Source organism: Amaranthus tricolor, chromosome 6 (genome assembly GCF_026212465.1).
Source record: "Amaranthus tricolor cultivar Red isolate AtriRed21 chromosome 6, ASM2621246v1, whole genome shotgun sequence".
In the NCBI taxonomy this organism is placed as follows: Eukaryota; Viridiplantae; Streptophyta; class Magnoliopsida; order Caryophyllales; family Amaranthaceae; genus Amaranthus; species Amaranthus tricolor.
In genome coordinates, this window is record NC_080052.1 from 25,647,750 (window position 1) to 25,673,646 (window position 25,897).

General features: G+C 34.2%; 3 protein-coding genes across 6 annotated transcripts; 2 read left to right on the forward strand and 1 right to left on the reverse strand.

Moving 5' to 3' along the window:
* The first annotated feature begins 811 nt into the window (after window positions 1–811).
* LOC130814487 (la-related protein 6A) lies at window positions 812–6,379 on the forward strand. The gene is made up of 11 exons (XM_057680568.1): window positions 812–1,259; window positions 2,230–2,311; window positions 3,395–3,489; window positions 3,668–3,739; window positions 3,815–3,894; window positions 3,971–4,055; window positions 5,076–5,123; window positions 5,196–5,264; window positions 5,337–5,471; window positions 5,802–5,889; window positions 5,992–6,379. The coding sequence occupies exons 1-11, from the start codon at window positions 984–986 to the stop codon at window positions 6,090–6,092; spliced, it is 1,131 nt and encodes a 376-aa protein (XP_057536551.1). The 5' UTR covers window positions 812–983; the 3' UTR covers window positions 6,093–6,379.
* A 4,840-nt stretch (window positions 6,380–11,219) lies between these two features.
* Window positions 11,220–22,833, forward strand: LOC130814488 (phospho-N-acetylmuramoyl-pentapeptide-transferase homolog). 4 transcript variants are annotated; one of them, XR_009042425.1, is made up of 9 exons: window positions 11,221–11,560; window positions 13,276–13,350; window positions 13,485–13,711; window positions 16,329–16,776; window positions 16,877–16,941; window positions 17,855–18,048; window positions 21,151–21,359; window positions 22,073–22,360; window positions 22,727–22,833. XR_009042425.1 is itself a non-coding variant. In XM_057680569.1 (8 exons), exons 1-8 carry the CDS (start codon window positions 11,414–11,416, stop codon window positions 22,253–22,255), a joined length of 1,548 nt encoding a protein of 515 aa, XP_057536552.1. In that variant the 5' UTR covers window positions 11,221–11,413; the 3' UTR covers window positions 22,256–22,549. The 4 variants fall into 4 exon arrangements, 3 of the variants coding, with proteins under 3 accessions (XP_057536554.1, XP_057536552.1, XP_057536553.1); XM_057680569.1 differs by lacking the exon at window positions 22,727–22,833 and having other exon boundaries at window positions 22,073–22,549; XM_057680570.1 differs by lacking the exon at window positions 22,727–22,833 and having other exon boundaries at window positions 11,426–11,560; window positions 13,210–13,350; window positions 22,073–22,524.
* Window positions 22,834–23,159: 326 nt separating this feature from the next.
* On the reverse strand, window positions 23,160–25,334 carry LOC130814489 (cytochrome P450 710A1-like). The gene has a single exon (XM_057680572.1). It carries the CDS (start codon window positions 24,975–24,977, stop codon window positions 23,433–23,435), a length of 1,545 nt encoding a protein of 514 aa, XP_057536555.1. The 5' UTR covers window positions 24,978–25,334; the 3' UTR covers window positions 23,160–23,432.
* Between the last annotated feature and the right edge of the window lie 563 nt (window positions 25,335–25,897).

The following is a 25,897-nucleotide window of genomic DNA, read 5'->3' on the forward strand; positions in this document are numbered from 1 at the left end:
AAAGAGTAGTAGCCATGGAAGAGAAGAGCAACCATGGAGATAAAAAACAGAAATCAAACAAACAAATTAAAAAAATTAAAGATACAAACACACAAAAATTAAAGAAACAAAATTAAAAAAAAAAAAGAAAAATCAGGCAGCCATGTAAAAGAAGCTTGAAGATGAAACAAACCTTGAGAATGGCGGCGGCAGTAATGGGAGATGCAGCGGCGACAATATGGAAGATGCAACGGCAATAGTAGTGGGAGATGCAGCGGCGATAACCGGGCGTTTGGAATTTTAGGGTTATTGTTTTGTGTTTTTAGGGTCAAGGATATTAGGTTTTTGGGTTTTTAGGATTGAAGAGCTATTAGGTTGGGGAGAACGGTGGGAATTGGGATTTTAGAATTTTAGACGCTTTTTCAGCCTTTTTTTTAGACACTTTTAACCGTGGAAAATAAACTGTCAAAAAACTCTGTTTATTTTAGACAGTTGTAAGTGTCTAAATACAAGGGTCTAAAAACTCTTTATTTTCTTGTTGTGTTCCCATAATGACGAAACTTTGATCACAAAAAACTTTTTTTTGTCTGTAAATTTCCATTACTACCTAATACCACCTCTCTCGATGATTTTGCATTGAAATGAATTTTATGAAGGAAATGAGATGAGTGATGTTTGACAAACATAACGATCAAGGTAATCAAGAGATTTTTCAACCAAAATTACACTAGTTTTCGTTCTCATTTCCATCGTTTATTATACCACCTATCAAAAAGGCCGTTAGTATTTAAATCATTGAAAATCAGTAAAAGTCAATTAAATCAAAAAATCAGATGAATTAAACATAGATTTTAGTTACACAATTTTCATTTTTCAAAAAATGGAGGCAATTAAACCCTAAAGAGAGAAACCTAGTTTGGCATTTGGCAATTGAAGAGACCAGAAAATCAAGCAACGAAGTTAGGCTGTCGCCAGTGTGGTGGGTATATATATCATGAACAGGAATGAACCCCACTAGAGTTGAGAGACAGAAAGGGAAGAAACAGGCGAAGGGTTTTGTTCTTGCTTTTCTTCTCCTCCCTCTCGCTTCACCAACCATGGATTCTCAAGAGATCCCAATCGCTGACCCTTCCCCCTCTCCGGTGATTCAAGCTGTCGAATCTGCAGCAGTGAAAGATTCCGAGCACCATTCTCCTCCGCCGTCTGATGACGATGATCACCATCCTCAATCTATCGTTGCTTCCTCCGATGAGGATCTTCGTGCGAGGATCATTAAGCAGGTGATTTCTTACTCTTGATCTTCTTTTTCTTGTATTTTCAGGATTTAATTGTTTGTTTTGGACCTTTTGGTTACTTAATTGACTTAGGGTTGAACGTTTGTAAATTGTAATGGATTGAAATGATCATTCTTTTGTAAATTTGAAAATGAAAATTGATTTTATTAGTTATAGATTAATATTAGATAGAGTCAAAATTTTGATGTGTTTTGGTTCATGTAGCTGTTCACAAGTTCACACGATGAGTTTAAGGCTTTGTTGTTGTGTTTTCTTTCTTTGTTTTCAAAAAACGAAAAATCTAAGTACTCATGTTGATAATTCTTTCTTTATTTTTTTTTAATTTCTTTTTCCAATTAGATGTAATTTTTTTCAGGGGAAGGAGTTTTGAGGATGAAATTGTAAGCACGATTAGTGGTTTGCTCAAAGTTGTTTATATTCCCCGTTTTAGTTGCTTTCTAACACTTTCCGTTAACTTCCTGCCTTCATTAGCTCTAACAATTTATTTTCAGGATGGTCGTTTTATTGTTTATTATGACTTGTTTATCCTATGATTTGAGTTTATCTGTTAACGTGGATAAACGTTTGTTAGAAGAGGATCACAGTATATCTGTTAATTGTTATGGTCTTACTTCAGAAGCTAGTTGATTGCTTAAATTCTTTGATGTTCTTTCTTTTGTTTGGCCCACAGACCCTTTCCTTATTCTTATATAACTCTTTTCCTTTGGCCAGCAACAGTATTAACTATAAAAAGCTCCATTATCTCCGTCCTTGATGAAATGACAATCAGTTATCACACAATTAGGCGTTTAAAATTTGTGGCTCCTCAAATGTTAGATCTAATATGGGATGACTGAAGGAGAAAAAAACTTTGTTGTTATTTTCTTTTGCATCAAACTTTATTTAACCACTTATTATACCGATTTACATGCTGCTAATGGTAACATTTTACTTAACGGTGGGTATATATCTACAGGTAGAGTATTACTTCAGCGATGCAAACTTGCCCAGTGACAAGTTTTTGTTGAAACAAGTGAAAAAAGATAAAGAAGGATTCAGTAAGTATCTAAATTGATTGTGACCTCTCCACAGTCATTACTTTATTTGATTTAGAGTTATGTGATCAATGTTACTTCACTAAATATGATGTTGATGCTCCATTTTACTTGATGCCGAATTCCCTTTTTTTAAAAGTAGAAACTAGTAATTCACTTCAGCAAAGATTAATCAATTGTTGCTCAATCAGAAATTTGCAAGTATGGAGATGATAAAATGATGAAATTAAGCAGGTACTTGTTACAGGCCACCACCCTGGATGTTTCTCTGTGTGCGCCCAATTCACTTGTGGATGTGCCGAGCTCCTAGGGTGGTATTTCAGGTCTGAATGAACTGTGAATAACCGCTATCTGATTTCATCTCTAGTCCTTATGTAGGATCCAAGAAGTAGACGAGTTTACTTGTTTAGTTAATTGTGGATTTTAAAGCTTTTGAATTGTTGTTGTTACTGGCTCTGCTGGTGCTGCAGCTGTATAGGTATGGGTAAGATATTCTCTAAGATGCATAAATCTTCTCTGCAGACTTGGAAAGAAGCTGTCCTTTTAGGCTTTTTAAGATAACATTGTTCCTTTCTTTGATGCATTATTGTTCAGTCATACTGTTATTTATTGGGGATGTAGTTTATGATGCGTGCTACTTTTGTGAGGCAATCCTCTTAGACTTTAGTCTAAAATCCAAACATATTGCTTTCAAACTTGAAACTCTATCCTGGTTATAAGCATTAAAACATTTCTGCTACAGGGCACTCAATATTGAAATTTGCAGCTTTGCAATGGGCATGTAATTAAACCCGAGATTAGTATTTTTCATGTTAACTTCAATTTCTATCAAATTGGGATACAGCTAAGATATTCGCTTTTTCAGCGAGGAAAACATCTAAAACCTCTTTTTTAAGATTTCAAATATTTTGCTGTTAAACTTGAAACACTTCCTGGTTATAAGCAATCTAACCTTTCTGCCGCTAAGCTATTCAATACTGAAGTTTAAGCCTTACAATGTGCATGTAATCAAATTCTGTTTTACTTAAGAGTCGCTGATTTTGATGCTTAAACTGCAGTTACTCAGAGGATTTATGCTTCTTGCAGTATCCATATCATTAATTGCTTCTTTTAGAAAGATGAAAAAGCTTACCAAAGACAGTTCCTTAATTGTGGCTGCCCTCAAAGAGTCTTCCCAGCTTGTAAGTTTTGTTCTTTTCCAAAATAACTTGAATGTCTTGAAGATGCTTTTCTGAACCCATCCCACCTACCCCGCTCCCCTACCAATAGAAAATGTCTGATGAAATGAGTTTATGGTAGACTGCCTGTAAGCTCACAGCTTAACTTTATTTTTCTCAAGCCGCAATGTATTCAATGTAGGTTGTAAGTTCAGATGGTAAGAAAGTAAAGCGTCTGCATCCTCTTCCAATAAATGTTGGCACTGATCCCAAGGTATTTTCTATCCATAAGAAATGTCCATCTTCTAATTTGGCCTGATATTTGAAATTTTAAAGTATTTGTCTCCAGCTTCGCACTGTTGTTTTAGAAAATCTACCTGGTGACAACTCTATAGAGAATATCCAGAAAATTTGTGCTCGAGTGGGCAGGTAGTTTCTCTTAATTTAATATCCTTTTCTGGTTGGTGTATCTTTGCAACTTATTTAGTGTTATTTGGCTCTGAAGTGTCAAGAATGTATCCATACATGACCCTCATGGTGCTGTGAATTTAGGGAAGAGCAACAAGACAAAGAAAGTGGTCAGTAGTAAGGTAAGATTTGACGATATGATCTTCAATATTCATGATATTGACTAATCCTTCTGAAGGTAACAGTGAGTTTTGTGGTATCTCCTCATCGCAATACTATATGATATCTCTCACAGTTAATCTATATTAATTATTAAGTTCTTCCTTAAGACCCTAGCTTTTTATGTATGCAGCCAAGTTTATTAATGTTTAGTTAGCTGAGCAAATTAGCCCTTTACTCGTCCTTAATGTGCAATTAATTGATTGAAAAAAAAGTATTATAAAGTTCTGCATGCAATTCATCAGTTATAACGTTTTGCATCATATATAAATATGCACAACACAACAACAATGCCAAAGCCAAATCCTTCAAATTGATACGTTATTATACAAAAAAGATTTGGAGTTGGTTAGTGTTGGCAGCCTTCTTTCAAGTGAGGCATTTTTTGGTTTTTGAGGAATGTTTATGTACAATGATTAAGTGATACTTGCCTATCTTTTCAGTCTTGGTCTTCATGGATGTCCTTAATTTTCATTGAATGGAAAACTGGGGTACTTCCCTTCTCTGGTTCACCAAGGCTGCTACCAATGTGCATTTGGAAAGTGGAACTTTGGTCTTATTTTGAGTCGATCCGTGTCAAGTTTTGCTAGGTTGAAGATCGAATTGCGTATGAATACAATTCGATTCGGGTTTGCATTGATTGTTCAACTCAAATTTATTATTGGGTTCTGTAATCTGTTCAGTTAGTAGTTGGCTTTCAATTGTAATAAAAGCGACTTCGGTTAATAGAGATTGGGCCATTGGGGCGTTGGTCTGATTTACTTTATGAAAAAGACGGTTTAACTTCGAATGTAAGCATACTAAGCAATAATACATATTTTCTTTCATAAAAATTGACAAATAGAAAGTTGCTAGAAAGTTCTTACCCTTTATGCTTTTGTTCTATATCTTGTTAGCATTTAAGAGATGGATATGCCCTCTTAAGTATGGAAATCTTTGAATTGCGTCTTGTATATTGATTGCGTTTTTATGTTCTTCTACAGGTGTATGCTCTTGTGGAGTATGAAACACTCGAAGCTGCTGAGAAAGCTGTGAGCAACATCCTTTCATAGTATTCTGACTTTTCATGAAATTGTCTTATTGTAATCTTCTGCTTTCTTAAGGTGGCTACCTTGAATGATGAAACGGACTGGCGAAATGGATTACGGGTTCAACTTCTTCAAAATTGTAAGGTAGTAATGCATGCCTTCCTCCCTTTCTTTCTATATTTAGTAACAACATTTTTTAATTTCATTTTCTGTCAGGGGTCTGCTTTTGGGCGGAAAGTCTGGAGAGAAGTTGATTCTGACAAGAGCGGCAATGCTCGTGTGACCGTTTTGACAAAAGATGAGGGTAAAAAGCATTCAACTGAGCATCATGATGATTCCCTTGATGACAAGGCAAGTAATATTTTTTTTTCTTTCGTTTTCTTTCACCTGGAAGCACTGGAAGTAATATTTGACTGTGCTGCATATTTGCTTGATCCGTAATTATCATATAGAATAAATAATCCATATAGTAGCTGAGAGCAGTGAAGTTTATATTTAGATCTCTTTGGGACACTATCATATCATATTGGGAAAACAGGGATAGGGCGTCAATGCCATAATTTAAGTTGTAATTTTTTTGAAAGGGGGTAGCTTGCATTGTTTTCAAGTTAAATTTGCTTCAGGCTTTCAACCCATAGGGATGATATCTGATTGGCTTTCTTGTTTTCTTTTCTACAACAGGATGGGGAACACACATCTAAGGAAAGAATTGTGCGGAAGGGTCGAAACCATTCTAAGGGACGTAAATATCACGGGAGCAATGGAATGGGTATGTGAACATGTGGATAACCCGTTTCTGAGTTCCACTCAATCATCATGTATAAAAAAACGTGTTCATTTTACACTAAATATTATTTCCAATTTTTGCTAGGTCATGGGATTGTTAGTGTGGAGATTTCGAAGCCACCTCCTGGTCCCCGAATGCCTGATGGAACAAGAGGATTTACAATGGGACGTGGACGGCCTCTGTAAGCAGCCACATTTGACTGAAGTCGCACAAAGAGATTATTGTAGCCACGTGTGATAAAGTGTGCTTGTCGGTGTCTGTATTTGCTTGTCGGTGTCTGTATTTGTTTACCATGCCAGATGATTTTCATATTTTCTCTTGAATGGCATGAAACGAATGAGCTGGAGTTACCTTGGGTTTGTCGTATGTATGTTTTTTTCCCTTTCCTTTTGCCGAGGGAGGGGCTTTGGAACTAAATGGTGTTCATTGATGGAAAGAATAGTGTTATACAGACGGCTACGTTTGTGTAGAATTGAATGGTCTTATGTGTGCCTTCAATCTTTCATCGTTGTGTACTATACTTAGAACTCCGATACATCCTGCGATGTATAACTCTAACCAACATCATTTTACTAGATATAATTGATACTCTTTATTTACGAGGTAACTTAACTCTCAACAATTCAAGTAAGTTGTAAGTATGTACTCCTCCCCATTGAATATTTAACTTTTTACTCATGTTGCATTCATCGAAGCATTTACTTAGAAAACACCTCAAATTATAATCAAACCCTACTTATCTAACCCAAGCCAAAAACCATTATGCACTTATAGTTGAGCAATCTAGGTATTTTCATACACAAGTTCTCACATTTATTGGCGTAGGTCATCTTTAGAGGCAATCTTTTCAACATATTTGTAACTTATAAGCAGTTTTATTTATTTTTTAATAAGAAACAATTTAATTGTTCTATTTTTAAATCCTACATAAACTATAAAGTGCAAATTTTAAATGACTTTAAAATAAATATTTTTAAATTTAATTTGTTTGAACAATATTTTGAAAAAAAAAAATTGATCACCATTCACCAATCACCAAGCAATTTAGACCATGTTTGGGCCAATATCAAGCTGAACTTGGTTGCAGCAACCATGCCATACTGTAGGCGAAAAAGTCTTAGTAAATAACGATTATTTGTGAAGTTAACAAAACACTCTTATATGGTAGGATTTGATAAGGAGAGAGTTTTATTATTTTAATTTATCTTTTTTAGTTTTTGTTGTTTTATAATCACTAATTCTTAAATGAGACGGTCTCACGATTAGACCATCTCTATTGGGCTTGTAACAACCCGATTTACCATTGACTAAGTAAGACAGGTCATCACGGGGTTTACTAACCCAAAGAATTCAAATCTCAAACCATAACTCGTGGGAAGGGTCATGAGGTCTAAAACATAATTGTAACAATTAATCTTAAATCCAAAAAAAATCTAAACCAAGGTCCCAAAGTAATCATAAACTAACTATAGAAATCCAAAATAGTCAACATAATTACTAAAACCCGATACAGACTCTACAACCTCTAATCACCTCTGAAACCATACAGCATGTCTTCCAAGAATACTCTAATCACCTCCGCTATCCCATTGTTTTCGGCCGATACCGATCTGTAAACAATCTAAAAGATGAAAACAACAGAGAGTCATTTGAAATTGAATGAGCAGAAGCAATCCAAAACAAAGCAAACATGAAATCAAAATAAAATATTTAAATACAACACTAGTTTTCTAGATCTTTGTGCGCACAGAGAGTCTAGTTTGAGAGGTGTCCCATAGCTCAAAGGCTATGTCGCTCTCGGGTGAAGCTATTTGAATGACAACTCACCTCAAAAACAGTGAGCAGGAGACGATGTCCCACCACTCTGTCAACGACCAGCTCGTAAGCTCGATCCATTAACCCATATAACAATATCATCATAATAAGTCACAACGAATTTGTCTCAACAATTAACAATTTCAAAACAATTTTATTCAAACTATTTCCAAGAAAAGTAGTCTGATCAGACCCTTTGAGGGACTGCTACTACTCACCAAACTCGACGCTTCAGAGTCAAGACTGATTCACCGCAGTTGATTAGAAGGGTTTATCGACGTAGTCGTATCCTAAAGCATGACAATAACATAACGTCACAAGCGTGTGTTCGATGCAACTAAACTAGCATATAACTTATTACATCTCCTCCTAAGACAATAGTTTAACCGAGGCCCTTATTTCATAATCAATGATTTTCGAAAGAATCTCCTACTTCACACAAGAGTTTAAACTCATATATAACCTACCATTAGAAACACTTCCACCAATTTTCTTAATCTTCATAATTTTTTTATACTAGTCTTCAAGATTCAACAAACTTTCTCCAACATTCATTCATTAACCATTAATTCATAGTAATTGTACATGCTCTACTAATCTTATCAAATACGAAATAAAGACTTTATGAATCCAACATTCGCGTTCTTTAAAAGATTTACCAATAACACATTTCCCACACTTCTTTAATCTCAAGATCTACCAATTCAATATCACAAATTAAAAGGTTCATCTACTCTAGTTAAAACAAGTATATATAACAAAATCATGAAATCCACTAATTGATTCTCATGGTTGAAATGATTCTTTAATGGTAAAGAAATGAAAATGAAAAATAAAATAATAGAAGAACGAAGAGTAGAGTAATCTAGGATTTGCAAAAGAAATAAGGAAAGTAATACCAAAATAATCCCAAAACAATGGCAGATTCTCGAGCAATAAAATGTAGGTAATGGCTGGTTTTCGAATTGGTTGGGTCAACCAAAACCTGCTGTTGGGCTAATTACTACTTGTGGGTTGATGAAGGTTTCTTCGAAATCTTTCGAAAAGGCTACTGTACCGGCTGTGAAGTTCCTCAAAAAAAAGGTTCTTGCATCGATGCGTATTTCCGGAAAGAACTAGAAAAATTAGAGGGAAGAAGGTGTACAATTGTAAGGAAGAGACCACCATTGATGGTGTTGTCGATTTCCTTGCTGAATTTTCAGAAAGTGGACAAAATGTGGTTTGTGTCTTGATGATTAGACGTGTTGAACCGAGAGGGTTTAGACTTTAGAGCAATAGATGAATTCTTGTTGAAGAATTAATGTGTTGGTGTTTAGTATTCTGCAGCAGTAGAAAAATTGAAAATCAGTAAGCAATTTATCAAAAAAATACACAAAATACAATAAATTTCAACTTATTTTCAAAAATAAGCGTGCAATAGAGGCATCATCATAAATTATAACAAGTCAATGTATGTTTCTGGCGGGATGACTCATCGGCAAAAGTCCGAATATTCGTAAGTCAAAGTTTGGAGATTATGATAAATTAAATAAACATATATATGCAACTTTATATGCATATGTTTGAAATATACAACAAAATAAATAAATAAATAAATAAATATATATATATATATATATATATATATATATATATATATATATATATATATATATATATATATATATATATATATTCAATCCAAATACACAAAAACATAACACTAACATTCATCGCCATCATCTATTCTATCCAATTGAGTCGGTCTCCTACGCCTCCTACGGTAGTAAGAGGCATTCATGTGTCGCTCTGGTAGAGGAGGGAAGATGGCCCAACCTGCGAGGTCCCCGCAACGTCACCGGGATATGAAAGGTCCATCTTTTCCAAATGAAAGTCATAAGCAGGAGATGAGACGTGCACATCGACGGTAGCCGGTGATGACTCCGCAGCGACTTCCGGTGTGAAGTGCTGGAACTGCGTGCCGACTAGCATGCCTTGCGCAATCTCCCTCACCGGCTCCTCGTGGCTATACTTCATCACGGCTGCCGCACCTTGTGCCTGCAATTAATATTTAGTTATTGTAATATTATATTATGTACTCGACAACTTAATCATTTAAATGCAAATGTTAAATATAGGAGCTGAACTTGGTTGTTTGTTTTATCAGCAAACAAGACAACTTTTATCAAACAAAAATACTTCAAAAAACAACAACATAAAGTTATAAAAACAATTAAACATTACCTTGAACAGTTATGAATGATTAAGAAGAGTGTTGATTTTAGAACAAGTAACCTACATTTGAGAAAATAACCAAACTTCATTAAAACCCTAAAAAATGATATATATATATATATATATATATATATATATATATATATATATATATATATATATATATATATATATATATATATATATATATATATATATATATATACTCAAAAAAATGCATAAAAGTTTACCTTTATGCAAGCTAGAGTATCCCAGACTAAATTTGAAGTGCCAAATTGAAAGAAAAATGTAAGAATTGATGGATTGAAACTAGTCTAATAGTGATTTTTATAAGGGAAATGTCGAGTTGTTTAAGTTAGGATTTTGAATTTGAGAAAAATGGGAAAGAAGGGAGTTGCTGGTGTACGAACAACTCCTTTGCTTTTTCCACCTGTTCACATTTAGTAACTGTGAACAACCCAAAACCATAAATTTTGGGAATTACACGCTTATTTTTTAAAATAATTTGAAACTTAACTTATTTTGTGCATTTTTTTGATAAATTAGCTTACTAATTTCAATTTTTCGCATCAATATAGGTTTAGGGAAATGGGAAGGAGACAAAACACATATTTATTTCTAGGGTAGAAGGAATAAAATTAAGAAAATAAAATAAAGTGAAGGGAAATATCTTATAATACAGTCCGTCTTATATGAGTCCGTCTCACGGTGAGATAACTTCAAAACAAGGAGCTCATAACAATTAACTCAAGTATAAGGCACGTCTCACCGTGAGACCGTCTCATTTAAGAATTTGTGCTTATAAAATGTTTCCTATTTTTAGGCCTAATGTTTACTTATTATCTTAGCCAAAATTAATTTATTCAACTCAACCCAAAAAAATAATTTTTCATTCTTAATGTTTATCTTTAATTCTAAAATTCTAAAATATAATTTCTCAAATGTTATAAGGCTGGCCCAGTATATATTTTTTGTCTAAAAATAATCACTTATAACGTTAAAGTGATCACTTATAATTTTAATATAATTACTTTTTATGGTCTTAAAATTATTACTTATAATCTTAAAACGATTACTTATGATCTTAAAATAATCAATTAAAGAAATCAAAAATTATATGAACTCGTGTTATGGTGAGATAGTCTCATACGAAATAAGCTATTTTTTTTATTATTTTATTTTATCTTTTTATAATAATTTACAAATTTGAGGATTACACATTCTTTTTAGTGTGCAGTGTGTCTGGCCAAACAGGCCCTTGAAAAATGTACCTCTGTTTTTGTCTTTCTTGTTTCCCTGTCACTTTCATCTAATTTCAACTTTCAAGCAACCGTCATTCCCATCAATATTTCTTCGTTCCTCTCCTTTTCAACTCTCCATGGAAATACCCGCTCAATTTTGATCTTCAAATCGGATCTTCGCCCTTTTCCTCGCTTATGCTTCTCTTCTTTGCAATTATCTTGCAACGCCATTTACAATGGTAGTCATTTCATCATCATCAACATCATCATCATCATCTTCTTACAATCGATTTCTTCATGATCTAAGCTGTTTTCGATCTCGGAATTCTGGAAGATTTTCTAGAACTCTATTATTTTCTCCTTTGCATTTCCGTTTCCGTCAGGTACGTATGAACAGTCGACTATCATCATTTACTTTGATTGCATGCTAATTTCTTCTTCGTTTGATGTTTATAGTAGGTTCTGATGACGTATTCTTTGTTGATTTTTGTATCTTTTACTATTGAACTTTATGCGTAAATGCGATTTGATTGAGATACTTCAGTGAGTGATAATATAGAGCAAATTTGATCGGTGTTTAGGATGATAATAATGAAAGCTGATTTTAAGGGTCAAAATTAAATGCGCAGTTTGATTGCAAATGGTCATTTAATTGCAACTGGGATAGTGCAAATATTCTGTAGTAACTGTGTTCAACGATTCGATCTCAACCACAATTGTAACCAGATGTCTGGATGTCCAATTTATAGTAGTTTACATCTAAGGGGGTGTTTAGTAGCCGATTAGAGTGCATAATTTGCCTTTGACTAGCTCTGACGCTGACTTTGAACACATTGATTTGTAACAACAATTTGTTTCAACCAAGTATTTGTGCCAAAATACCCAATAAACTATTTTTCCAAACATCCCTAATATAATTATATAGTTTTGGAGTTAATCAAGTATGAATAAACGAGTTATAGTTGATTGAGATTGAGAATCGTCTCATTTGCGTCTTTACTTAAACTAACATGTTTTCCTAAAGTCTGTAAAATTCTGATACTATGAATAAGAAGATTAACAAATCTAATTGTTCAACCAACTTGGTAAATTGCTTTGATTGACCTTTCTCGATTAGGCAGCTCTTGCTCAGTTTTGGTTTTTCAACTACCTTTTTGTCTGACTTGGGAAACTAATAACTCTAGCATATACTTCAGTGCAAAATCTTGGATGCGGCCATGGTCACAGGAAAAAGGCTGTGAAATGACTTTTGTGGTGAATACAGATGGTTTCACTATTATCTCGACCTATATTGTGGACGCGTTAACTCAAAAACCGTTATGATGTGGTGATGCACATGATATTTTGCACTACGATGAATACGGTAACATACCAAATAAACGTCATTTGCAGAACTTGCCCATAAGATTGTTTATTGGTCTCAAAATAGTTCAAGGTTCAATCGGAAACAATTTTCTTTTTTTTTTTTACAATGGTAAGGTTTTGTACATCCGGCTTCTCAAATCCAACCTAAGTGAGTTACTTAATAACATTAGAGTAATAGAATGTTATTGGTTTCAAGATTGTTCTAGGTTATTGAGCACGACACAATTCTACATGCAGGATTATTTGCTTTAATTACTTAATATATGTTTATAGAGAATAATAGATGTTATTTGCCACATAAATATGCCCATTGTTCAACTTTGATTCTGTCTTTGATGCATTAGAAATATTCCTGTTGTATCATCATGGTAAATTCTGAAATGATAGTCTTGCGAGAGCATTGCTTATGATATTTGTAGCATAGATATGTTAGATTCGTATCATAGCTTAGCACAAAATTGTTAAATTTTTGTCTTGGTCCTCTTGGAGTTAAGTCATTGAGCTTTGATTGCTTAAGCTGAATGTGTCTCATTAGTTTGGCAAGGTGCATCTGTCTTGTTTAGAAATCAAAAGAAAGAGAAACTCTAAATCATTAGGAGTTAGTTTTTGATCACAAGGCTTTGAAATTTGAATTGATTAAGTTGACGCATCATTCTTTCACGAGCAGCATAGCAATCATGGGAATCATCAATCAAGCTTATGAATAAAATTAGTTCCTTTTGCCAATTAACAGATGCGGCCTACTAAGATTTGGAAGCAAGGACACTATTTGAAGCATGAGTTGGTTCAAACTAAGTCCATGGATGAGGTATTCAATGATTCCCTTTCTTTTGGTTGCTGTCTGAGAAGTGAGAAGTGGTGCTAGTGTGACCTCATGATTTTAACATAGCTTTTTTGTTGAGAATTCCGTGTTCCATTGATTAAATTGAGTTTTTTTTCTAGGGTTCTCTGGGCATATCTTCATTTGGTGACTGGGGAAACAATGAAGGGCCTAGTGACTACATGTTTTTCTCAAGTGATGGAGAAGATAGCGACGGTGAGATTCTGGTGACATCCATGAATGATGTAGATATGCCAAAAATAAAAAAACAGTTTGTAACTGCGGAAGATGCTTTAATGGCTACAGCCTCCAGGCTTGCCTTGCTCGGGAGAATGCATAAGAAAAACAGGTAACGAGACAACTGTCATTGGACATCTAACATAATACACCCTTTTAATGCTGCAAGTGAATAAATGATTAAAGAAAATAAAGATAGAACCTCCAGTGATTCTTAACAAAGAATGGCCTATATTTTCCACTTAATCTTTGGTCTCCTTAGCTATGGCTTCTGGTACATTCGAGTTGCACTATAAAACTAACTTGGACGATAGAAAAAATAAAGATAAAGCTTGGTCATGAAAAGAACCCTGAGGCTTGTCTGATGTGGCATATTAATTCGTTCTACGATTGTCTCTGACATTGATGGGAGCACGATGGTTGGAACGAAAGGCAAGGGATCACAGCTACTCTTTTGGGGTGTTTGCTGGTGTTGTGGGGGATGTGTTTGATTGGATTATACCGCTTTCATGGATCTATGCAGGGAGCTTTAGTTGGTAAATGTTCCAATGAATTATTGATGAACTTAGTTTAGACAAAAAGTTTAGTCAAAGAATTGAGGAAAACTAGAAAATATTTTGAAAATTTTCCCATCTTAGATAAATCCCGATCTTCCAAATTACTTTTATTTAACCTCAACTTTTGGAGGTTACTTCTATAATGAATTCAAGTAATATGCATCCAATAATAATTCCTGAGTTTGTCCGAAAATGTCAAGTCTTGGATCAATTGAAATGAGGTTATAATATCAAATTATCTAGATTTATAATGGCCAATGAGTTATCTGAAACATGAGCTTAGTAGTAGAAATGGTTTACGGTTAATAATGAGTTATTTGAAACCATAGTGTTGAAGTGTAGTTTCAGTCACAAGCACGTTAACAGTTGTGAAATGACTTTCGTAGTCAACGTGAATAGCTTTGCGATTATCTCAGCCTATAGTTAGCTTGCCGTATCTTCTAACCTTCATAATGCACGATACAATCATTTTATATTTGAAACTTAAGATTGAATAGGACTAAACGTGGCTTGCTTTGGAGAATGCATATGGAAAGATAGATATTTATTATTGAAAGTGGGCACCTGATTAAAATTATTTTAAAGTGTTAATTAATTATTTCTCAAAAGGTTCTCGCTTTCTCCCCTTAATGTGACTTTTAATGGTCATATCTCTTTTTCTTTTCATGCTCTCTGCTCCTTTTCTTAATTATTTCAATCCCATCAAGGGACTTCTACCTATGTAAGTTTAAGGGGTTGAATGTTTGCACTTTACCCTTATAGGAGGTTGTTTTCGTTCGACCTATGTAACCTGAGCTTGTAATACAACAGTAAAAATACAGCATGCTTCGTGTGGTGGTGTTTTAGTTCATGTAGAGAGAGTAAAATAGCACTTGTTAGTGGCTTTGGGAATACAGGTAGGAGGTGGGGTTATGTTGTGGTGGGTCTGTATACGGTCGAGAAATCAAAAAGGAGGGAGTAAAGTGAAAATATAAGAGAGAGGGATGAGACTGAAAGCCATGACTCATGTTAGGAGAAAGGGAGCAGTGGGGGTAAGGAGAGGTCAATAGCCTGAAAAATGAATTTCCCATTGGATATTTCACTTCAAAATGCTTTGTTGTAAAAAACATATATAACAAGTGTATTTAAACAAATTTTCTGAAAGCAGCTGCCAATTTTTAGAAGCAATTATATTAGAGGCATGATGAAAATTTTTATAAAGATAGATAATTTTATTTTTCATCGGATCATGATAAGGCTACAGAATTCTGTTCTCTGACAGTTGCTTTGTTGAGAGACTATTTCTAGTAACTGGCTGAAGCTTAGTGATAGGCTGTTCCTAAAATTTTGGCTCCCTAGGAAAAATAGTGTGTGTATATATATATATATATATATGATATATAAACTTTCATATAGCATCAGAAACATCAAACACTCAACAGATAGCACAAGGAAAGACCAATAAGACATGGAAGTGAATTACACGGACAGCCTGTTGCTCTATAAAAACTACAAGTTGATTAAAAGAGTAAAAAATAAATTTCAATTCCATACGTTCTAAAAAACTTACCATATCGTAAGTGTTGAAAATAAAAGAAAGGAGTCCAGAAAATAAATTACCTTGAATGATGAGTGATGGTTTTTTATGTGAACATGTCAATTAATTGCCAATTGCATTTAGTCAATGATGAATTCATGGCCCTTTTTTACATGTCATCAAAGCGCCCCTAATCCAAGTCCCAATGGTAGCCATTGTATAGGAATGACAGAAATGCAATGGTTTAAATTGAAAGTCTTCCTTAAAAGACTGTCGATTAATTTAAAAAATCGTTTGCTTTCCCCTTTACATGATGATTTTCACTTTAAAAATTTGTTGACAATTAAGAGTGATCCCGCAATTGTTGGGTCGGAGCCATCAGTTCACAAGTTCAGATTAGAAAAACTGCTTCTATTTTACAACTCGATGTTATAATTTAGTGAACTTTGGTGGACATACACAATTTCTTTCTGGGAGATGTGAGATCATTATCCTCATCAGTTAGCAATTAGCTGCTCATTTTTCTAGGACTACAAGGAAGCCAATTGAATTGATATTTTTGTTTTTCTTTGCGGGAGGTGGAGGCTTATATTGATGATATTTGTGGCTTGAACTTGCTCATTTTTTGTTGATAGATCTATCTTTTGTGAATGCAGGATTACACATGGATTTGTTTGCAATGTGGTACTGATTGCCTTCTTGACAACATGTATTGCATTTATAGACTGGTGTGCTTGGCGTATTGTTAGACAGCCCTTTGATGCTTTTTACTTTATCTCACCCTTTTTAGCCTCTGCATTCTTAGTAGCATGTGCTGGCTACATATCTGTTCCAATACTTAAAAGATTTAATACTCGCCAGAAATTTAGAAGGAAATGGCCTTACATGTATTACTCCGAAAAAGGAACACCTACAATCGGTGGAGTGTTCTTCATACCCATCGGGATTGCTGTTGCTAAAGTTATGGGTGGTTCTTCAGCAGAGTTTTCCAGTATTTTACTAGTGACTCTGGCATATGCATTGGTTGGCCTTCTTGATGATGCAATTGGACTCATGAAGCCTCACAGTTTTGGATTATCAAAAGAGACAAAGCTTTTGTTGGAGGTGAAGACTTAGATGCCTGTGATTGGACAATTATCTGTGGCTTCTTGTTTAGCTTGATGATACTGCATATTTCTGTTGCTTACACTGTTTTCTTTGACAGGTAGCTGTTGCAGCATGGTTTTCATTTCAGCTTTACACCAAAAATGTATCATCACCTTATGGCATGTATACTTTCTTTTTCTAATCTGATCAATATTTAGCATTTTAACTGATGAGACTCAAGTTTTATTGTTCTGGTAAAAGATTTGGAGGTTGATGTAGTTTCTCGGATCATTTCGCAAATTTGTAAAAGTTATATGTACCTTTTGTTACAATCCATTTTTTTGGTTGCTCGTTCGACATAAGTTTTATGGCACATCTCCTAAACCTAGTTACCAAATAAAATTTGTTGACTCGGTGTTCATTTTATGCGTAAGCACTTGGGAGTTGGGAATCTCCCGTGTTGCAAAAGGATTGTTATTGTTAATTTCAATTTATGAACTTTGTTGTTTGTGGTACAAGATTTGTCCCAAGATCACACTGTTGAAATTAGTCCAACTACAGCAAGCTTTTCATAGTAAAAGTAAGCATATTTTTGGACATCAGGGATCAATTAAACTTTATTTTCATTTAGCTTTTATAAACTATTAGGTACAATTAAGAGCTTGGAAGCATGTAATGGCGCATGTAGTAGTTTCTCAATATTTTTGTGCTGCACAAGTTTGTAAAGCGTAGACTATTTAGAACCTGTTGTATGTATTATCTTTCTGATTTTTTTAGAAGACTCACATATCGTTCTCGTGCAAGTGCTAGGAGCATGTTAAGGACACAATCATATTATTGCTCTTGTGGAGGGGCGTGCATGTGAGACGTGAGTTTTTGATGTTAAACAGTTTCTCTTAATCCAGCATATAAGTAATGCTTTGGTTGTTTTGTTGATCTAGATGTTAGTTGCAAGATCTTTATTGTAAATTTTATGCTTTTAATCATCCATTTATTGAAAAGTTCATATGTGATCTTGGAAATATAATTTTTTCAAAAGATATTGTGATAATGCGAAAGATCTCATCTAATTTCTTATATTTCATTTTCGTTGCAGGAAAATGGTGATCCCAGTGCCTGCACCTGTTGGCGTTGTGAATCTGAGAGGATACTATCTTTTGTTGATTGTATTTACTTTTGTTTTTATGGCCAAAGGTTATAAATCAATCGATGGGATGGATGGATTTGCTGGAGGTACCTCAGCATTGGCATTTGTTGCAATGTCGGTGGCAGTTCTTCCAATTTGTTCAGGTGAGTAGGCATACTTACTAATTAAAAGAACCTGCCAAGAGAACAAAGTTATGCTTTTCGTCATCGAATGTCTGTTCCATCAATAAGAAGTTAAGGACTATCATGCCATTTAGTTCCGTATAATCAGTCTTAATTTGTAAATCATTGCCTTTTTCTCTGTGCTTTTAACTTCCTTGAATTCTCTTGTTGTCAATTTACTTTTGAAATATTTGGCTGAATATTTATGATAATGTTCTCTATCCCATGCTCCCAATTTGTATAAAGAAAAAAGAACAAGTAAAAAAAGAAACTTTTATGATGCTAATGTTGATACATGATGTAACCTCATGTTATTCCTTGTTCATACGCACTAGCAATTTGAGGGTGTATATGTCTTGCAATTAAATCCATGAAATTCATGATTTTTCTGCTTATGCATATGCACGACTACCATGTTTTTTTTGGTGGAATAGGTTAATGCCTCACTATAACATTTCTGCTTTTTAGGTATGTTGCAACCAACAGTTCATAAGACGTGTGCTTTTGTAGTTGTTGATAGTTATGTCCTTTCCAGTTGGTAAGAAGTTTGCTAGTATTCTAAAGTTTATATAATGGCTGAAGCTTATATTCTTGCATTGAGGCAGCCCTTCTCAATAGAAGAGGGCTTCAAATTTCTTCAAGGCTTGGTTGGGACAACTATCTTGTTCCTATATTTGTGGCACTTCTTTTTTTAGGGACCTTCTTATCGATAAGAATGTTTGAAAGACTGGTGTATATCGCATTAAATTTTCTGCGTACTTGGGATGTAGGATTCATGCTGCCAGCACAAAATCCGTCAAATGTGGGCATTGTAAATACTCTAACAAGAGTTTTAGTTATAGATGTATTTGATGTTGTCTATACTTTCCTTACACTTTGCTTTTCTATGGTGGTCAAAAAGCCTCAAGGTTAATTGGCTTAGGTAATTTCCAAGAGTTTCATCTTGCTTGTAGTCAACAACATGCTCAGAGTTTCATCTTGGCTTAGTGCCTTTCCACATTAATGTTTCTCCATTGATCAAAGTTCATGGGAAAGAAAGATATGTGATGTATATATACAATATCATGAAAGATGTGTATAGGGAGGTCCAAACCGCAACTTGAATATTTCCAATCATGGTTGGTAACTTGGTATACATTAAGGTTTTGGTTTAAGTTTTTTCTGTTTAAGGCGTTCCTAGATGAAATAACGAGACCTATCCAGGGGAAGTTTTATGATGCATACTGTATGTATGATATTGTATCAGTTGATGAAATTAGAGATAGGGTTAACATTGTGCTATAGATGTAAAGGTACATGTTAGAATCAAAAAGTTTAAACTAAGTCCAAATAGACATAATAAATGAAATTACTTTTTGGCATGAAGGATCTTAGCAGAGTTGTTATAAAGTTAGATAGAAAGGTACTCTTAATAAGTGAGTGTTTCGAAAACCTTGACTCAAATTTTCACGAATTATTGATCCAGATGTAGACCAAGGATTTGTGGCTCAAATACAGAGTTGCTATCGGAATACTATTCAACCAAGGTGTGTCCTAAAATTTAAGGAAAAATTCTACCACATTGTCCTTAGACCAAAACTAATACATGGATTAGAATGTTGGGTTTTGATAATAGATTATTGTAGGAAGATGTGGGTACACGAAATGCGTATGTTAAGAAGAATGAGTACACATAATACAAAAGATAGAATTCAAAATAAAGACATAACAAAGAGTGTTGGAATCACAAATCTTGACAAAAAAATGGAACAAAACGTTCATTTTGGTTTGCTCGTGTGTAAAAAAGACTAAAATAAAAGTGGAAGATTGAAAATTTGGAGTGCTTAAAGAAGGAAGAGATATACTGAAGAAGACGAGGATAATGTGAATGAAGAATGACATGAAAAATTGGTATTTGCATGAGCATATGTGATGATGAGAGGTGGAAATAGAGGAAGAGAATATATGTGGATTATCGTGAGAATTGGTTTTTGTAGTTGTAGAATGTAGTTTAGTGCTACATAGGATTGAATAAAGTATATTCTTTTGTATCGATCATGTAGTCTACTCCATAAATGGGATTAAGGCTTTGTCTTTGTTGGCTTGTTGCTGTTTTTCTCATCTCATTAGGGGTTAAGTTTAGTTATTTCACCATGTTCAAGGAACTATTTAGGTGTAAAGCTTTGAATCTTTGATATTCCCTCCTATTTAGATCAAATATCCCATTTGCTTTTTGGCACTATTCACAAATCACTCTAGTTTGTATTTTATTCTCAATCTATAAATTAAAAAACAGTCTAGTGGTATCTTGTATGATTCATTTCAATGTAAATTATATTAACATTAAAGTTTTATATTTGTTAACGAAGCACAATAAGAGATATTTAGGATTGAAAGTGTATCGGAAAATGTGCAAAACCAAATGGCACATATGATTAGGATAGGAGGGAGTAATATTTTTACTCTTTTGTTCCTCGCTTAACACTGATGGCTCTATCCAGAACCCTGAAACTTACCTCTATTTTTCTGCCAAGTCCATGATATGTCTACTTTATACGAGCTGTGTAATGAACTGTCATAGCCATGGATGGTTTAGAATAACTAATTGGCAGAATTAATAGTGAAGTACATAAACAATGATAGAAAAATGTGTGTGAACTGATGAACTTGAATGTATAACCAAGAATGTTGATGAATGAATGTGTAAATGAATGTAATGTAAATCGTATGATGAATTGTAACCTAGAAAGATTACAATGATAGTACATACTTTTGAGAGGCTTGTGGCTCTACAATATGAGTCAAGAACTCATTACAAATCTATTATAAATGAATGAATCCTTATTTCCTACCTTTCCTATTTATGATACTTTATTATTCCTTAAACTAACTACTTATAACAATTTGTTTGGTAATTCCTATGTTACCCCTCCTAAGCCATTCATTACAGTCTGAGCTTGTCCCTTATCATTAACTAACCATCCTGAGTTGCTGTCTGTTTTTCCTTCGTGAAAGCTTTGGACCCGTTGATACATAAACTAACTAGCTGCATGTGATACTATAGCACATTATTAATTCTTATCCTGAACTTTTACTTGTAAGTAGATGTTTCCGTTTTTGGAACGTCGATGGCAGGTGCTTGTGTTGGTTTTCTCCTGCACAACCGCTATAAATCATCTGTAGCTATGGGTAACACTGGTTCGTTGGCGTTGGGTGGAGCCCTTGCTGCAATGGCTTCATGTAGTGGCATGTTCATTCCACTTTTTATCGCATCAGGAATTATGGTTATAGAAGTGATTGCTGGGATATTTCAGGTATCTATATTGATGAAACTATTATTTTTTGATGTACTTGCATGACAATTGTTTAACGTTCATGGTTATTAAATTTTCTTCACATATATTGTTTGCACTTTGCAGTCATTATTCTGAAGCCAAATTTTACTGACTATTCTTTTTACATGAAAACACTAGCCAAGAAAGTATGACTTGCATATGATGTCATAATGAAAGTCTAACTTTCATATGATTTTGGAATTGCTTTTAAATAATCAGTCAATGTTGTTCCACTTGGTAATATTAGGACTTGGAAAATTCTGAATAAGAATTTTCTACCTCAATCTGATTTGAAACATCATCAAGTAATTCCTAAACATGATCTTCTTTCTGGTACAATTTTTTGTCTAAATAGCAATGGAAGAATAGAAAGAAGATAATCTGTTGAATGGGTGTGCACTAAACTGTCACTGTGCTAAACATATTGGATGCTGAGGTTAAGGGTGATGAGTAATCTTTGTTTGTCTTGTATACTTGTCTGTGTTATTGATTCGTAATTGTCGTTTCTCATGAATTTCACATGTTTTGGTCATCTCAGCTTCTCATTATACGATGGTTATGTATTTTTCCGAAAATAACTTTTCTTATACAAGAATGCGAAAGCCTTATTCCCGTATAATACTTCATAGAAATATGATATCCTAGCATTCAAGAGCTGGTGGCAAGATCTCTGACTGGTTGTTATTCCTCAGCTACTTTATTTCAGGATCACTGAGAGGTTAAAGGGCAAAACACACAACTTTTTCGAAGTAGCTCCTTTGCATCACTACCTCAAATTATGTGGAATTAGAGAGCCATACATTCTCTCAGGCGCATACTTGATATCATCCATCTTCGCGGTTCTTGCAGGTTATGTGGGTCTTACTTCAGCTTAGCTTGCGCATACTTGATATCGTCCTTCGCGTTTCTTGTTTACAGGGGTCCTAATATTGCTTAGCGTCTACAACGTTTTCGTATTAGAGCATAATAGCTTACAAATTGTAAGTTTTTCTTTCGCTCTTCTTATCTTTCGTTTCCCCCTTGTTAGAAAACTAGGTTTACGAAAACGCATCATCGTGAATGATGTTTGTAACACTAATCATATTTGTATAATGTCTAATGAATACATGACATTTTGTGTAAAAATTGTGCAGTTTTTGCTTCATAGGTGATATCTTTCAGTTTTGACATATTGAGCTGAATGAACTTTAGATTATTGAATGAATTTGTATTATGAAGACTTTTTTGAAAATAATCAAATGCCTTTGGTTTGGAAAATTTAATATTTTAATAACTTTAAAGTAATTTTTAGGTATATTGATTGTTTATTATCTAGCTCACCCTCACCCTATCTTATCATCATTCAGCAAGGTGGTGAGGCAATCTACATTTGAGAGGAATCAACCTCATTGACTGCCCCATGAAAGCTGAGGTTCAACTCCATAGAGCTGAAGTAGTGATATATAAACACGAGAAATAAGTAATATTCTTTGTTTTATATTATTTGTTACATTTGATCAAAATTTTATCGACATTAACAAAATATGAAACAAAGGGGAGTAGTGAATATTCAATAGTTTTCTTAAACGACTTATTTTTGGTATTCGGTAATGAGAATCCATCTCCAACTCTACTCGTCCTTGTTATATACTCCTCAATTCATAACAAAGATGATATTTTATCTAAGTTTCCTTAACATCATTTTACTTAATATTGATTTTAACTAATTGGGTAAATTCATCACATCATTTACAATCTCATTTCTAATCTTTTCACGTTTACACATTCTTATATAAAACAAATTCACCGTAAAACATATACTAAATTAAAAAAATAAGCTAATAGTAAAAATTTTATTATATAGACTTTTTATTTTGAAGTTGTTTTATCGTGTGACGATATTCGACAATAATAGCTGTTTCACGTTCCACATCCATATTAACTCCAAATGCACATGAATTAGAAAGCAATGACTTTATTATGTTCTAGAATCTAGATTCTAGACCATAACAATCAATAAAGTGGTAAAACAAAAAAACAAGGGTAATGTCGTCAATTCATGGCGTACATCGGTCAAGGGAGAGAGAAACCAAGAGTAGGAAATTGACCAAACCGTTTAGAAACAGAAATCACACAATCATCTTTAGGGCAAATAGTAGGACAAAAATTCAAATCATCACATCCATCACTACGATGTCGTTTAAACTCAACCAAGCTTGCAAACATAGCGATGAACAATACCAGCAAATTCAGCGCGTATCTTTGCCCTACGCATTGATGTCCACCTGCACCAAATACCAAGAAATTCCTCTTGTAAACCTGTTCTTCTCTTCTTTCTTCTGAGTAGAATCGGTCCGGGTCGAATCGGTGCGGGTCACTGAACCCTTGAAAGGATGATTCATACACTGAAGGGAAAATTAGGGTTCCTTTAGGAATGGTGTAGTTTTCAACGATTTGGAAATCCTCACGCGCTACGTGTGGTACTAGTGTGGCTGGTGCGCGGTACCTTACAACCTCACGCGCCACCGCTAGGGTGTATTTCATGGATACGAGTTGTTCTGGTGTGATTAGAGTGTTGGATTCTGGGTTCCAGATTGATTCCACTTCTTCTCTAACTTTCTTGAGGACTTCTCGGTGGGAATCTAGTAACGTGACGGCCCATAGTAAGGATGATGTAGACGCATCTTGTGCGGCGAAGAGGAAGTCGAATACATGAGCGGCGATTTCACGGTTACTACAATTTGGTGGTGGAGTTTGGAACTCTGTTCCTGATTCTCTTTCTTCTCGAACCATGTCTTGCATCCAGTAATCGATTAAACATTTTGGTTCCTCATTTGCAATCATTTTCAACTTGCTTTGTTCGACGCATTGCGAAAGCGTCCTAACTAGTCGATCTACAGCGAATCGCGCATTTCTGAACGCGAAAAATGGAAGATCGATTGGAAGAGCGATAACGCCAATATTGAAGTAATTATAGTCAATTTTGAATCGTTCACGAGCATCTTTATCAAGGTAAGGTCCAGCAAAAACATTCTGAGAAGTTTCTAGATTCATTTCTCTAGCAAGCAAGCGAATCCCGAACGCTTCTGCCCCGTTTCTGCTCAAATCAGTCCATTTTCGCAAATGCTTAAGGATAACAATCTGCTGAATATCCGAATACGTAGCCAAAGCTTTCGGCGTAAAATTAGGCGCAATTCGACGGCGAAGATCCTTATGTTCTTGCCCATACAAGTAAATCATATTATGTTCTCCAAACAATTTCTTCCCAAACGGATGACCAATGAGCTGAAACGCATCAGGGCTCACATTAGCGAAGATTTTGTGGCTCATTTCAGAATCCCAAGTGAAGATCATGAACTTTCCGATGATGTAATTGGCTGATATTCCAAGACGAGAAGATTTGGCGTAGTCTGCTTGGATGTCCCAGAACTTGGCCGGATTTCGAACGAGGGAGAAGACATTGCCGAAGAATGGTAACACCAATGGTGGACCTGGTATGTTAGCTTTCTTCTTTAAGTATGTGATTTGCTCTAATAAGATTAGTAGTACTATAAATGTTGCTAAATACGCACTTGCCCATTTTAGACTTACCCAAATTTCGGTTAAATAATTTATCATTTTGGAGGACTAATTGTGAGAATGATTGGTAAGGAATAAGAATTGATCTTCTTTTGGGTCAAATTTTTTCAAGTGATTGTTTTTGTTTAGAGGAGAAATGTTGAAATTTGGGTAATTTTGAGTTATAATACTGTCTATATAGATATATAATTTAGAAGATTTATGAGCGGGAAACGTTTCAGATAGGAGTAGACCAAGAATAAAAAGGTGAGTTGGAGTATATAGTTTTATAGAAATATATTTGATAGAGATTGATAGTTATTTTATACAAGTATATGAATATCATTTTGTATTAGTAGTAAAATGATTGAAATGTACTAAAAAGAATTACAGCCATAAAATTTAGCTTTTTTTTGAATTACAGTGTTAATGTTTATTTTTTGCAAATTATAATCACCAAAGTAGTATTAAAGTTTACAGATTCAAGTCAAAAGCACAAAACTCTAATCATTTAACTTAAAATTTCGACCACCAAAATGGTCAGAATTCTGTATTTTTTGAACCGTAATTCGCTAATTATTCTAAATTAAAATAAAAAATAATGTAAAATAAAAGTGATAGGAAAAAATATATTATAAAAAATATGAATGAGGAATGGAAGGTCGTGGTCGAGCTGGTTTGACAATTGCGATGGGGAATAGTAGTTATGCTTTTTTTTAATTCAGGTAGTTGTGGAAAAAATAAATTTTTTTTGTTGTTGATGAGTGTTGAGCTCTTATTATAAAGATGTAAGAGATAGTACTCTTAATTATTAAGCTAATTTATGATTCTTATGCATAATAATGCTTTATATTTTCATGTAATATAGAAGAAATATGTCACAATTTCTTGTTTTCATTTTCAAGACTACTTGTGATTGCGTGAGATATTCTATATAAAGATTATGAAATTTAAATATGATTTTTTTATAGATTTAAAAT

Coding starts and splice junctions, on each gene's coding strand:
- LOC130814489 (XM_057680572.1), bottom strand. CDS start 24,977: ATGATAAATTATTTAACCGAAATTTGGGTAAGTCTAAAATGGGCAAGT.
- LOC130814488 (XM_057680569.1), top strand. CDS start 11,414: ATGGTAGTCATTTCATCATCATCAACATCATCATCATCATCTTCTTAC. Junction 16,777..16,876: donor AGACAAAGCTTTTGTTGGAG/GTGAAGACTTAG, acceptor TTTCTTTGACAG/GTAGCTGTTGCAGCATGGTT. Junction 16,942..17,854: donor GTATCATCACCTTATGGCAT/GTATACTTTCTT, acceptor TTTTCGTTGCAG/GAAAATGGTGATCCCAGTGC.
- LOC130814487 (XM_057680568.1), top strand. CDS start 984: ATGAACCCCACTAGAGTTGAGAGACAGAAAGGGAAGAAACAGGCGAAG. Junction 4,056..5,075: donor AGAAAGTGGTCAGTAGTAAG/GTAAGATTTGAC, acceptor GTTCTTCTACAG/GTGTATGCTCTTGTGGAGTA. Junction 5,124..5,195: donor TCGAAGCTGCTGAGAAAGCT/GTGAGCAACATC, acceptor TGCTTTCTTAAG/GTGGCTACCTTGAATGATGA.